This window comes from Moesziomyces antarcticus (assembly GCF_000747765.1).
Source record: "Moesziomyces antarcticus DNA, scaffold: scaffold_v10016, strain JCM 10317, whole genome shotgun sequence".
Classification (NCBI taxonomy): domain Eukaryota; kingdom Fungi; phylum Basidiomycota; class Ustilaginomycetes; order Ustilaginales; family Ustilaginaceae; genus Moesziomyces; species Moesziomyces antarcticus.
In genome coordinates, this window is record NW_014638994.1 from 181,074 (window position 1) to 192,908 (window position 11,835).

Genomic DNA, 11,835 nt, shown 5'->3' on the forward strand with positions numbered 1-11,835 from the left:
CTCACCCACGCTCGGCGCGTTTTCAGAGATTTCTTCCCCCACCGCCCGTGCAGGCCGCCAAGTCCGCAGATCCAATCACGCCTCGACGCAGTCCTCACCATAGTCTGCGCACCGAAGAGTCAGAGAGTGTCCATATTGCAGTGGGGTTCAGGCTGGGGGATAGAAGCCGGCGTAGAGCACGCACGAGATGCACATCTGGATGCCGAGGTACGACAGCACCAGCGGGCGGAGCCACGGTGTATGGGCGTGGAGGACGGCGTGCGCGAGGCCCCACCATACCACGGGCATGCCTCCGGGCGTGGCGAGGCGCAGCGCGATCTGGACGTGCGAGGCAAACAGCAGCACCACCGCGAGCACCAGCCCATGCACAACATAGGGTACCGCCATCGGCACCGCATCCAGCGACAGGCCAGGTCGATGCTCAGCCGGTGGAGGGGAAGCGAGCAGAGACGCGAGAAGCTGGGCGGGGGATGAGGTGCGGTAGTACAAGCGTGCGGTGGCGACAATGGCGACGAGCACGGGAGCGGCGAGCGCAAAGTTGGGCAGCTGCGCCACCTCCCAGTAGCGCAACCATCCGACGTGCCAGTACTCGGCCTGCACGAATGCGTATACGCTCGGCGGCACTGCGCTGCACCATGGTCGTCCGCCCTCTGCCAGGCAGAATCGCCCATAAGCCCACGTCTGAAACAGCACCGTCGGCGAGACGCACACTGCCGCCGAGACCGCCAGTTGCAGTGTAGCCTTTGCGTAGCCGTGCGTTCTCGCCTGCGCAAGGAGTTTATACGCCGTGTATCCGATGAGCAGCGTGCCGTTGGCGCGAAAGGCAGTGGCGATGCCAAACCACACCGATGCCGCCAGGAGCTGGGTCCATGCCAGCCGTGCTTGTTCGAGGCACAGCATGCCCGCCAGACTCGCGGCGCTAAAGAACGCTTCGGGTGTGGGGGAGCTCAGCGTCGTAGCCGCCGACGGAGCAAACACGCTCAACACCGCAGCAGCGAACGCGAGCTCGATCTGCTGGGTCACTCGCATCGTCAACCGGAACAGCAGCAGCGGCGCCGACACCGCTGCGACATTCGCCAGCGCCGTGGCGAGCAACACCGCCGTTGTTGGACTCCACGATCCGTCGAGGCTCGGCGTGACATAGCCGAGCAGACGCAGGAGTGCAACGATGCCAGGCTGGAATGCCAGCATGTGCTCCCACCGATAGCCGCCCACGTGCAGCCCCTCGGCAGCGGTGGGCGAGGCAGCAGCGAGAAAGTAGACCGTGTCCCAGCGCACGAATGCCAGCAGCCAGCGAAAGTTTCCCGCAGACAGGCCGTGTTCGGCGTTTGGATCGAGTGCGAACGAGAGCAGCTCGTGCGATGTATCGAAGGCCCGTTGCAGCTGCGCGTTGAGGATCAGCGCAGCTATCGAGGCGATGCGCACCCAGAGCGATAGACGAAGCAGCCGCGTTTGTGCCGCCACGAGCTGCCGACGTGATGGCGGCTTCGAAGCGGCAGCATCCTGCGCCAGCGTTGATCGCGTGGCTGTGGCGGAAGGCGGCTTCGAGCCTGCGGGGCGTCGGAGCATGCTTTGGAGGCGCCAATGGTGGTGGACCCTGAAAGCGAGCCCTGGCCGGTTTGGCTGCGCATGGTCCAACGCTGCAGATTTCTTCCAGCCGCACTTTGCCTCACTACCGCGCTGCAGTGCCTGCAAGCGAGCCGAGAAAAAGGCCGGCTCCAACGGCCTCCACGCGTCGCAGGGATTGATTGCACTCTGCTGCGCTTTGCTGGCCGTGGGCGCGCAGCAATCGTGAATGCAATCGAGCCTCTCTCACCCCTCTCGCCCTCCAACACCATCGCCGCGCTGCAATCGGCTCGATCCGCATCCACACACGAGCGGGTGCTACGCTCTCGCGCTCGACACACTCAGCCATGGGCGTGGCCTTCAGCTCGCTCTGGTCGTCGCTCTTCGGCTCCAAAGAGCTCAAGATCTGCATCCTCGGGTACGTCCTTCGTCCACTTGGGCCCTTCTCTCCAGCGATACTGACACTTTTGGCTCGATGCACGCGCAGCCTCGACAATGCAGGCAAGACGACGCTCATGTACAAGATGACCCTCGGCTCGGTCGTGTCCACCGCGCCCACCGTAGGCTCCAATACAGGTGAGACCACCTCCTCCCCCTTGCATCTTTGATTGCTCTTCATGCTGACATGTTGCTCTTTGGTCAGAACAATTCGAGTACAAGAACCTCAAGTTTATGCTGTGGGATGTGGGTGGTCAGACATCGCTGCGCACGTCGTGGACGTCGTATCTCGCCTCGACGGATGCGGTGATCTTTGTGCTGGACAGCAACGACCGCGAGCGCGTCAACCTCGCGCGCGACGAGCTGCACCGCATCGGCCAGGACGAACAGGTGCTCAAGGCGCCCATCCTCGTGTGGGCCAACAAGCAGGATATCAAGGGCGCCATGACGCCCGCCGAGATCTCCGAGAGCCTTGCGCTCACGGCGTTCCGCGAACGGACCTGGCAGATCTTTGGATGCTCGGCGCTGACGGGTAAGGGGCTTACCGAGGGTCTGGATTGGTTGGCACATACGCTGGGCGCAAAGGCGTAGGATTCACATAGCCCCCCTCTGTGTCCCCCCCCTCTCTCTTTGTACATAGTCTGAATTCGTAGCAAGCGCTGAGTGCCATCAAGCTCCCAATCTGGCTTCCCCAGGCGCAAGGGTTGGGCGGTAGGGAAGGGTTCGGAACGCGGGGGTGAAAGGCGCCTCCACTCGAGTAAAAAAAATCCCAGCCAAGGCCTCCCCAAAAAACCTTGCTCTCGCACCAACACCTCTGACACCACTGGCGCTTTGGGCAGCATGAGCGAGCCGGTCGATGCAGCGCCGCACGAGTCGCGACCGGAGCAGCCCGAAGTGGAAGCAACGATCTCGACGCTGCTCGCGCAGAACCGGCGCACCGCCACCGCGTTCACCGTGACCAAACACTCGAACGACGCCGCCAAGAACTGGGACAAGTTCTACAAGAACCACGCCGACAAGTTCTTCAAAGACCGCCACTGGACGTCGCGCGAGTTCGGCTCCGCTGTCGCATCCACCTCAAACAAGCCCGAGGATGACCGCGGAGAAGAGACGGAGCTTGTATCCGCGGATGTGGCAGGCCAAGGCTCCGCAGTTCTGCTCGAGGTCGGATGTGGGGTGGGCAACATGCTGTATCCCCTGCTCGAGGCCAACGAAGCGCTACGGGTGCATTGCTGTGACTTTAGCCAGCGTGCAGTGGACATGGTCCGATCCCACCCGAGATACGATGCGGCCAGAGTGAACGCTTTCGTATTCGACCTTACGAGCTCGCAACCTTCGCTGGCGTCATTTTTGCGGACAGAGCCGTACAATGCTTGGCCGGCACCGACAACCGTCAGCCTCATCTTTGTGCTCTCGGCCATCCCGCCGCATCTGCATCTCGAGGTGCTCAAGTCGCTAGCGGATCTTTTGGCCGCCAACCCGGGCGGGGGTCATATTCTGTTCCGCGACTATGCGTACGGTGATCTATCGCAGGTTCGCTACCACACCAAGAAGGACGCTGCGTGGGCAGAGCCGAGCTTGCTATCCGACGAGCCGGGTCAGAACTGGTACCGCCGGGGAGACAATACGTTCAACTACTTTTTCCAGCCGCACGAGCTCGACGCACTTGCCGGAAAGCTCGGTCTGCAGGGAGAGGCGCATCTTCTTCGACGCACCGCGGTGAACAGGAAGAGCGAAGTCAACATGCAGCGTCGATTCGTCCAAGCCAAATGGTTCGTACCCCCTCGCACATGAACAAATGCCATTTTTACGAGGCGAGGGCTTCTTCACGCTGCATCACCGCCGCGTCGAGCTTGATGAGGATCGTGGTGCGTTGAGGGTGTTGTGGGGTTCCGACCGTGTGTGCTGTGACGCGCGCAGGGAAGCCTAGTCCGTCCAGCGCCGCTTCAACCATGCCCGCCGTGATCGCTTCGACGGACAGCTGCGACATGTCGTTGGGCACACAAATCGCCCGACTAAACGTAGGCACATTCGTCGAGATCATATCTAACCCCCCGGCAAAAAGCGCAAGCGTCGAATGTCAGTGTGTGTTTGGCTGATGAATAGGGCTGCGTGGGGGGACTTACATTCGTCGGATCTTCCTGGCTCGGTGGACCGTTCGAGAGAGTCGGCGGGTTTGCCAAACGCCGCCTTCCAAAACGCCGTATGGATCCAGAGCAATGTCGGCAGCAGCTTGGTTTCGCGCTTGGGGTTTTTGGGATTCTGCAGCATCTCCTGTCGATGCATTGCCATGCCCAACACTCTCTGCCCCACCCTGTACCCGATGAGCGAGAGCCGTTTCTCGAGGTCCGTCACGCCCGTCACGCGGTTCTGCGTATAGCTCACGATCTCGCCAAACAGAAACGAGAGCGCCGACGCATTCACCTCGTTCTGCCGCGTCTTGTCCCTCGGTCGATCCACAATATCCACCCTACCGGCGGAGGTGCTTTCGTCAGCAGCCGAGGTGAACGATGCGAATCGGCTTCCCAGCCCCGTACTTGGCGTCGATACCTGTCGAGTCGAGGCAGGACGGTGAGAAGGGGGTGAGGAGATCAGGGATGTTTGGTGGAAGCTGTTGGCGGTACTCGATAGCGTGCTGGCAGAGGTGCGTCGCGACGAGAAGGGTGGCGGGTTGGACGAGGTCGATGCAAACGAGTACGTCGCAGCCGTGCTAGCGTCCATGCTCTCCGCTGGAGGTGCGTAGGGATGGGACGAGGCAGACGACGCACTCGCTGTCGTCTGCACCGAGAATCGCTGCGATGCCCGTGGTGTCGTAGCCATCGTGCTGCCAATGGTATCAGAGTGATGATGGTGGATCTCGGTGCAAAGCTCGACGCGGCTCGTGCGCACGCTCCACACCTTCCCAGCTCTCTCTCACCCACACGCAAAATTGATTTATTCCCCTTTCCCCCCATCCTCGGCTCATATCGCCCTCTGCTCCCACCAACACACTCCGACATGCACATCACACCACTGAATCTGACCATCCACGACCGTGGGACGGGTGTATATTGCAGCTCATGAGGAGCCCTTATTGGACGCGGACGAATGCGACTTGTGGTGGTGCCTGCCCTTGCCGCGATGGCGTCCGCCCTTCTTGCTGGGCGATGCCGATCCGTCCGCCTTCTTGCCCTGACCCGGCTGCTCCTTGGGCGTCTGCACGTTCTTGGGCGCGGCTGCCTCCTTGACCGCCTCAATTCCTTCCGCCTTGGTATCTGGGCTCGCTTCATCCGCTCCACCGCCAGACAAGGCATCACTAGCCACCGAGCGTGCACCAGCCGTCACTTCGTCCGTCGCCTCTTGGCGCGCGCTCTGTTCGTCTGCCTTCGAGGGCTCGGCAGGAATACTCGCCACCGACGAATCTGCTTTCGAAGCCACATGGGTGGGCAGAGTAGCAGAGACGCTGCTCGTGGGCTCGTCCAAAGGCTCGCTATGTTTCGGTAGAGCTGCATCACTCTTAGCGGGCGAGCTGGCTTCAGTCGAAGAAGTGTCCGACGGTGTGGTGAGAGAAGACGGCTCCGACTTTGGCGATACGCTGCTGCTGCTGCTGCTGCTGCTGCTGGTCGTCGAGTCCACCACCGCATCAACCGCCTGGGATCCTGAGACCGACGTGACTGTAGTCTTGGACGACAGCGCGTCCGTATCTTCCATTCCCGTCGAAACGAGCGCAGGAGGCGCGGCTTCGGCCACCAGATTCGGTCCGTCGCTCGTTGCTGGCTCTGCCGCTTGGACGGTATCGACCTCGTCGATGGGCGTGATGGCGTCTGCATCCGCACCAGCCTCGACGGATTCGGACTGCACTGGCGGGTCTTCCACCGCTTGCGACTGCGACGCGGCAGCACGCAGCTCCTGGATCGAGGAGGGTGCCGATTCGGCCTCGTCCGCAGCCGTGCCAGCCGGGGCCGCAGCGGTGACGCGCTCGAAGGCGGTCGAGTCGGCACTGATGACAGGACTGGCGTCGGCCGCTCTTCGGCCTCGCTCGGTGTCCTGCTCTTCGTCTGCCAGGATGGCCTCCTCGATGATCTGTTCCTTTCGTTCCAGCGTGGGAGCGAGCTTGGGCGAGCGTGCTGCCAAGGGTATTGTGGCGCCGGGGCTGGATGGCTTGTCATCGGGCCGCAAGGTGGACGAGACCTGGAGCGCGTTCAACGACGGCTGACCGCTTGCCTCTGCCGCGATGGCTGCTTCGTCCACAGTGAGCGATGCACGCCTCTCGGCGGGCGAGAGTGGTTTGGACGCGTGCACGACCGCGCCCGCTTCGGCGTTGGGCAGTGTGGACAAGAGCGCGTCGCTCTTCTCCTTGAGACCAAGTAGTTCGCGGAACGTCTCGTTCTCCATGCGCAGGCGCTCCTCTTCGGTCAGGTGCTCGAGCGCGTCGTCGGCGCGCAACGCAGCGGGGTCCTTGCCCGTATACCCGCCCGATCCGTACCACTTTGGATCCTGGATCCATCCGCGTTTTGACTTGCGCGGCTGCGCATCGCCGGCATCGTCGTCGTCGTCGTCGTCGTCGTCGTCGTCGTCGCTAAACTCTCCATCGAGCGACTGCATGGCGCGCCTGACGAGGCCGCCGAGATGGGTGAGCGTGCCGCTAAACGCGGTCTCTGCGGCGAGCGTCTGCTGGGCTGCATTGTGCGTGTTCTGTGCGAGGAGCGACTCGTAGTGCTGTGTGAGCTGGAGCGTGTGCTGCTGTGTGGAATGGGAGAAGCTGCGAAACTTGGCCATGACGGTCTCGAGCGTGTTTTCGTACTCGCGCAGCAGCACCGCCTGCTGCTTGTTCTCATGCGACAGCGCCAGATTCTCCTTGACGAGATGGACATTGAGCGACTCGAGCTCGGACTCGAACTTCTCCTTGGAGATGTCGGTGTTGAAGCGGCGCAGGGCAAAGCCGGTGCCCGAGTGGATGGCCTGTCCGCGCAGCTGGTCTGCCTGCTGCTGGAGCGATTCGCAGAGCTGTCGGTTGGCCTGGAGCTGGTTTGTGAGGTCTTCGACGAGAGACCACAGTCTCTGCATGTCATCGCCGTCCATGATGGCCATGTCTCGGCTGCGATGCAGCGTGTGCCGGACGAGATGAAGCGGTCGACGAGGGCGGCAGGGCGGCGCGGGCGCCTGCAGGGATGCGAGCGAGGCGCTTTGCGTAGCCGAGAAGCTTGCAATGGACGTCAGGAGCACGAGTGGTCGCTCTGGGTTTGAGTCGCGATGGAGGCGGAAGAGGACGAGAATGCGGAGAGAGGGACAGCGTTCAGTGACGGGGGGCCAAGCCGACGACGACGACTCGATGATGCGATGGCCAAAACGCCGACGTGCAGTCGAACCACGGTCTAACATGTTAGGCTGATTTTCGACGTGTCTCTGGCTCGTCTGGCAGCAAAGGCAGAGGCAGCAGCTGCAGAGGCAGCAGATGCAGAGCGTGGGTTGGAATGGGTGGGCACAAATTCACGTGATGCCAACAGGCAGCGCACCGGCACTCACAGACTGCCGAGAGACCAACACCTGCGGCTTAATTGCACGCACCGCTCCACTTTGTTGGCTTTGCGTGAATCGGGAAGGCAGCACGCATGCTCGGTTTCTGAGACCATCCTCTCCTCGCCTCTCCACCAAGGAACTTCGGCGGGCCACCCTCTGGATTCATCAAGGCCCGCGTCAGGAATGACACCCTGAACAACCCTCTCTTTCTCTCGAGCTCACTCTGCACACGTTGGCACTTCAAGAGCGCGCAGAGCAGCAGCCATGGCTGAGCTATCCGAGCCGTCAACGTCGTCTACGTCGTCGTCGGCGCAAGCTCCCCGCGATGCAGAGATCGACGCTTTCGTCGCCTGGGCGCAAGCCGTGCTCGCCGACATCCAGCACGCCGATCGCAACGTCAGCGCTCCGGCGGATCTCGCAGATGGTGTGGTGCTCTTCCAGATCCTGGCGGACATCGACCCGGACCTCTTCCGCAATCCACATGCTGGCGATACCAAGGACAACTGGGTGCTCACCATCGGTACCCTCAAGCGCCTCTACAAGCTCATGCTGCAGTTCTACTCCCAGAGCCTCTCGTGCGCTCCATCCCCACTTCCATCGCCCGATCTCAATGCCATCGCACGCTCCGCTGACCCGGAAGAGCTCGCCAAATTGTGCCTGCTCGCCATCGGCATCGCTGTGCAGAGCGAGAAGAACGAGGCGCACATCGCTGCGATCCAGACGCTCGACCACTCTCACCAGACCCAGCTCATGGTCTCCATCGAGCGCATCATGTCGCTCATCAAACAAGCCCAAGATGAAGAGCTGGCCGCATCCGCTGCAGACGACTCCACCGCCTCCTCTCGCGTTGCCGCCGTCGATCCCAACTCCCACGGCAAAACATCCGCCGAGCTTGCCTCCGAACTCGACACACTGCGTGCCGAGAAGGACGACATCGAAAAGACCTACCTCGTCCTGCTCGAAACCCACCGAAGCGTGACCAACGAGTTCCAAGACCTCAAGGCCGAACGCGACGATCTCAACGCCAAGCACGAAGAGTACAAGAAGCGCTTCGAGGAGGAGCGCAACGAGCAGGCCGACGTGCTCTTGCACCAGCAGATCGAAAAGCTCAAGGCTGAATTACGCCGCAGCGAGGATGCGCTCGCCGAGCTCGAGTCGGACAACGAAAAGCTCATCCAGGCTGCCCAAGACTCGAAGCGCAAGATCGACGAGCTGCAAAAGACAGCCGACGAGGCGGTCAAGCTGCGCGACCAGATCGACGAGTACAAGCACGCCGCAGATCGTCTGCAGAAGGCCGAAAACGCCATCGAAAAGTACAAGAAGAAGCTCGAGGAGGGCGCCGACATCCGTCGCCAGCTCAAGCTGCTCGAAGACCAGAACGCCGAGCTCGTCGACCGCAACGCCAAAATCGAGGACGAGTACAAGCGCGTGTCTGCCTTCAAGCCACTCATGGACTCGTACAAGACGCAGATCGCCGAGCTCGAGTCCAAATCCTCCACCTTGCAGCGCGACCTGGCCACGTCCAAGTACGAGCAGGACCAGATCCTGTCGCGCCTCAAGGCGTCCGAGGACCAGCGCGCCACGGAGAAGGAAGAGATGGAGCTGTACCAGGAGCGCATCAAGGAGCTCGAGCTCGGAGGCGATGCGGCCGGCGTGCGACGCAAGAAGCTCGTCAGCCGCGCATCCAACGTGTCTGCCAACGGCGTCGAGGGTCTCGTCGCCGCCGACGCAACGCGCGCCGACACCGACTCGTTGGATCTGGACGACGACGACGAGTTGGACCGCTCGGGCGAGCTCGAAGATGCCTTGAGCGGCACGACGATGACCGACCTCAAGATCAAGGTGCGCAAGCTGGCGCGCGAGCTCGAAGCGGCGCAGACCAACAAGGCGGACCAGTCGCGACTGATTGTGCTCGAGAACCTGCTGGAGGATGCGCAGCGGATGAAGGCGCGCTACGAGGCCGACTACCTGCGCGAGCATCGCGACAAGATGGTGCTGCAGAGCCAGCTCGAGGCGATCCGCAGCGGCAAGTCGGATCTGGGCGACGGCACCGAGGCTGCGTATGCGCTGCGGCTGCGGCTCAACGAGGTGGTGGAGGAGCTGGATGCGGCCAAGCGACGGCTGGGCGAGCTCGAGGTGCAGAACGAGCAGACGCTGCGCGAGCTCACGGTGGCCAAGTCGGATCTGACGCTGGTGAACAAGGACCAGGTGGACATTCTGCACTCGTTGCGTGCCTCGATGGAGGCGGACAAGGACGAGCTGGAGGCGCACGTCAAGAAGCTCAAGGCGGAGCTGGGATCGGTGGGCGAGCAGAACCGCATGTACATGGCGCAGGTCAACTCGCTGCTCATGGAAAAGGTGGATCTGCAGGCCGAGGGGATCGGGCAGCGCGACGAGGCGCTCAAGCGCGAGCGCGCGCTCGGCGATCTGCGCACACGGCTGCAGGGCAAAGGGCTCCCGAAGGAGGTGGAGGAGCTGGTGGCAAGTCTGCAGACCGAGGCGCTCAACTCGACACGCGACCTCAAGGCGCTGCAGGAGCGCTTTGGCAAAGCCAAGACGTTCATCAAGCAGCAGGATCGGATGATCAAGGAGAAGGATCGCAGCATCGCCGCCGCCGCCGCCGCTGGCTCTCTGATGGGGGGCGCCGGCGGTGTCGAAGGAGGTGCGTTACGGGGCGAGATGGGCAACGAAGCGCTGGAGCAAGAGGTACGCCGGTTGCGCGAGCAGGTGCGCAACTTGGAGCGCGAGCAGACGCTCATGATGTCGGCCTTCCAGGATCTCGGACGGCGCTACATGGTCGAGCTGGAATCGGGACGCAATCCGAGCGGCGGTGGCGTGGCGGGCGCCCGCAGCGGCTCTGCGTCGTACGCGGCGGGTGGGGTGCGTGCGCTCTCGGGCCTCACGGGCCTCAACGCACCGGGCCGAAGCTGGCTTGCCAACCAACGGCGTCTGGTCAATCCAACGCTGCAGCTTGCCAATCGAAGGTGAGCTGAGCTCTCAGCAGCCGAGGAGTCGCTTGACACATTATACCCCCTCACAAACACACACACACACACTCGCACCCCTTGAATGCATCGGAAATTTGAAATCTCCGACTTGACAGTACCAGCCCGAAGAAGACAGGCGTTTAGAGCTCGACGGAAGAGTTGAGCTGCAAGTTGCCGGAGATGCACGAGAAGGCTGTGAGGCAGCTGCAGAGGAAAGCTTCTGGAGAAAGGTTCATGCTGGTATTGTTGGCATGCGAATGCACGTCGAAGCGAGGGCAGACGCAAGCGTTGGATTGGGTGCTCTTCGGTGGTTACAGCTTTTCACGCGGCTTACCCGCCACGCACAAGGTTGCTACCTCAAGAGAGAGTTCTGCAGATCCCCGATGGACGATCGATGGAAGAGCGATTCGGCATCCTCGGCATTCTGCGGGCTCCGCTTGGCGATGATTCGTGCGGAGATGGCCAGCCGCTGTCGGCCCTGCGCCGAGAGAGGAGGCCCTGGGGGACGTCGGGTTGCATGCATCAAAAGCACAGGTGCAGGAGGCATTTCAGGATGCGCGTCGGCCGGCATCCGAGCCTCGCCGTCTGGTTGCGACGTGCAACCGCGTTGAAGCTGCACAATCGAGCGACTCGGTCCAGCACCTCCCGGCCCACCCGTGCCAGTCTGATCGATTACAGATCTCCAGCGGACTTCTGTCTCCCACACGCCCTTGCTATTCTCAACATCCCACCTGGCGTGATTCCACGTTCTGTGATACAGGGGTCCACATACTATTCGGAAGCATTGCGAGCATTTGGTGTGATGTGAAGAGACTCCACGACTAAAACGCAGCGATGACGCTTGGCGGGCCAAAGGCGAGAGAGGGTGGGAAAGAGTGCAACTCCAAAAGTTTCGCGTGGATGCGGAGAAGGAAGCGGGGTCGCTGGCAGCCTCACTCTCGGCTGAGTGGATCAGGTGCAGTGCAGCACGCAGCTTTGAAAGTGTTGTCGAAACGCGGGCAAATCCGCACGTCGATCCGTCGCTCATCTCGACGTGTGGGAGGAGGCAGCGTGCGGCTGGCGAAGCGCGGTTTGCTGACGGACGACCCGACCCAAGCATTCACGTTCTGCCCGCCCGCGATCGACCTCTGTATGTTTGGCGCTTTTTTGGGGGTGTGGCAGGACCGCGGTGCCCACCCAATGTGCCTGCGTGTGCGCAACGCGGTGCGTGTTGGAACCGGCCCGGCCCTCACACATTTCCACTTGGGCACTGCTCTGGTGCCTCGACGTCGGAAAATTGACGAGAAATCCACCCGTCGCAAAATGCCCCGAGCCTGGCTGTCTCGAGCCCTCTTGGCAGGTGCGG

At 62.1% G+C, this 11,835-nt stretch overlaps 5 protein-coding genes across 5 annotated transcripts; 2 read left to right on the top strand and 3 right to left on the bottom strand.

Moving 5' to 3' along the window:
• Nucleotides 1-147: 147 nt before the first annotated feature.
• PAN0_016d5276 (mannosyltransferase) lies at nucleotides 148-1,569 on the bottom strand (the record flags this gene model as incomplete). The annotated part of the gene is made up of 1 exon (XM_014799217.1): nucleotides 148-1,569. One exon carries the CDS (start codon nucleotides 1,567-1,569, stop codon nucleotides 148-150), a length of 1,422 nt encoding a protein of 473 aa, XP_014654703.1.
• Nucleotides 1,570-1,913: 344 nt separating this feature from the next.
• Nucleotides 1,914-3,798, top strand: PAN0_016c5277 (arf/Sar family protein; the record flags this gene model as incomplete). The annotated part of the gene is made up of 4 exons (XM_014799218.1): nucleotides 1,914-1,984; nucleotides 2,054-2,142; nucleotides 2,210-2,591; nucleotides 2,700-3,798. The coding sequence occupies 4 exons, from the start codon at nucleotides 1,914-1,916 to the stop codon at nucleotides 3,796-3,798; spliced, it is 1,641 nt and encodes a 546-aa protein (XP_014654704.1).
• Nucleotides 3,799-3,811: 13 nt separating this feature from the next.
• Nucleotides 3,812-4,824, bottom strand: PAN0_016d5278 (BET3 family protein; the record flags this gene model as incomplete). The annotated part of the gene is made up of 2 exons (XM_014799219.1): nucleotides 3,812-4,050; nucleotides 4,131-4,824. The coding sequence occupies 2 exons, from the start codon at nucleotides 4,822-4,824 to the stop codon at nucleotides 3,812-3,814; spliced, it is 933 nt and encodes a 310-aa protein (XP_014654705.1).
• A 237-nt stretch (nucleotides 4,825-5,061) lies between these two features.
• Nucleotides 5,062-7,365, bottom strand: PAN0_016d5279 (uncharacterized protein; the record flags this gene model as incomplete). Its single annotated transcript, XM_014799220.1, has 1 exon — nucleotides 5,062-7,365. One exon carries the CDS (start codon nucleotides 7,363-7,365, stop codon nucleotides 5,062-5,064), a length of 2,304 nt encoding a protein of 767 aa, XP_014654706.1.
• Nucleotides 7,366-7,767: 402 nt separating this feature from the next.
• On the top strand, nucleotides 7,768-10,491 carry PAN0_016c5280 (HOOK-domain-containing protein; the record flags this gene model as incomplete). Its single annotated transcript, XM_014799221.1, has 1 exon — nucleotides 7,768-10,491. The coding sequence occupies one exon, from the start codon at nucleotides 7,768-7,770 to the stop codon at nucleotides 10,489-10,491; it is 2,724 nt and encodes a 907-aa protein (XP_014654707.1).
• Nucleotides 10,492-11,835: the final 1,344 nt, after the last annotated feature.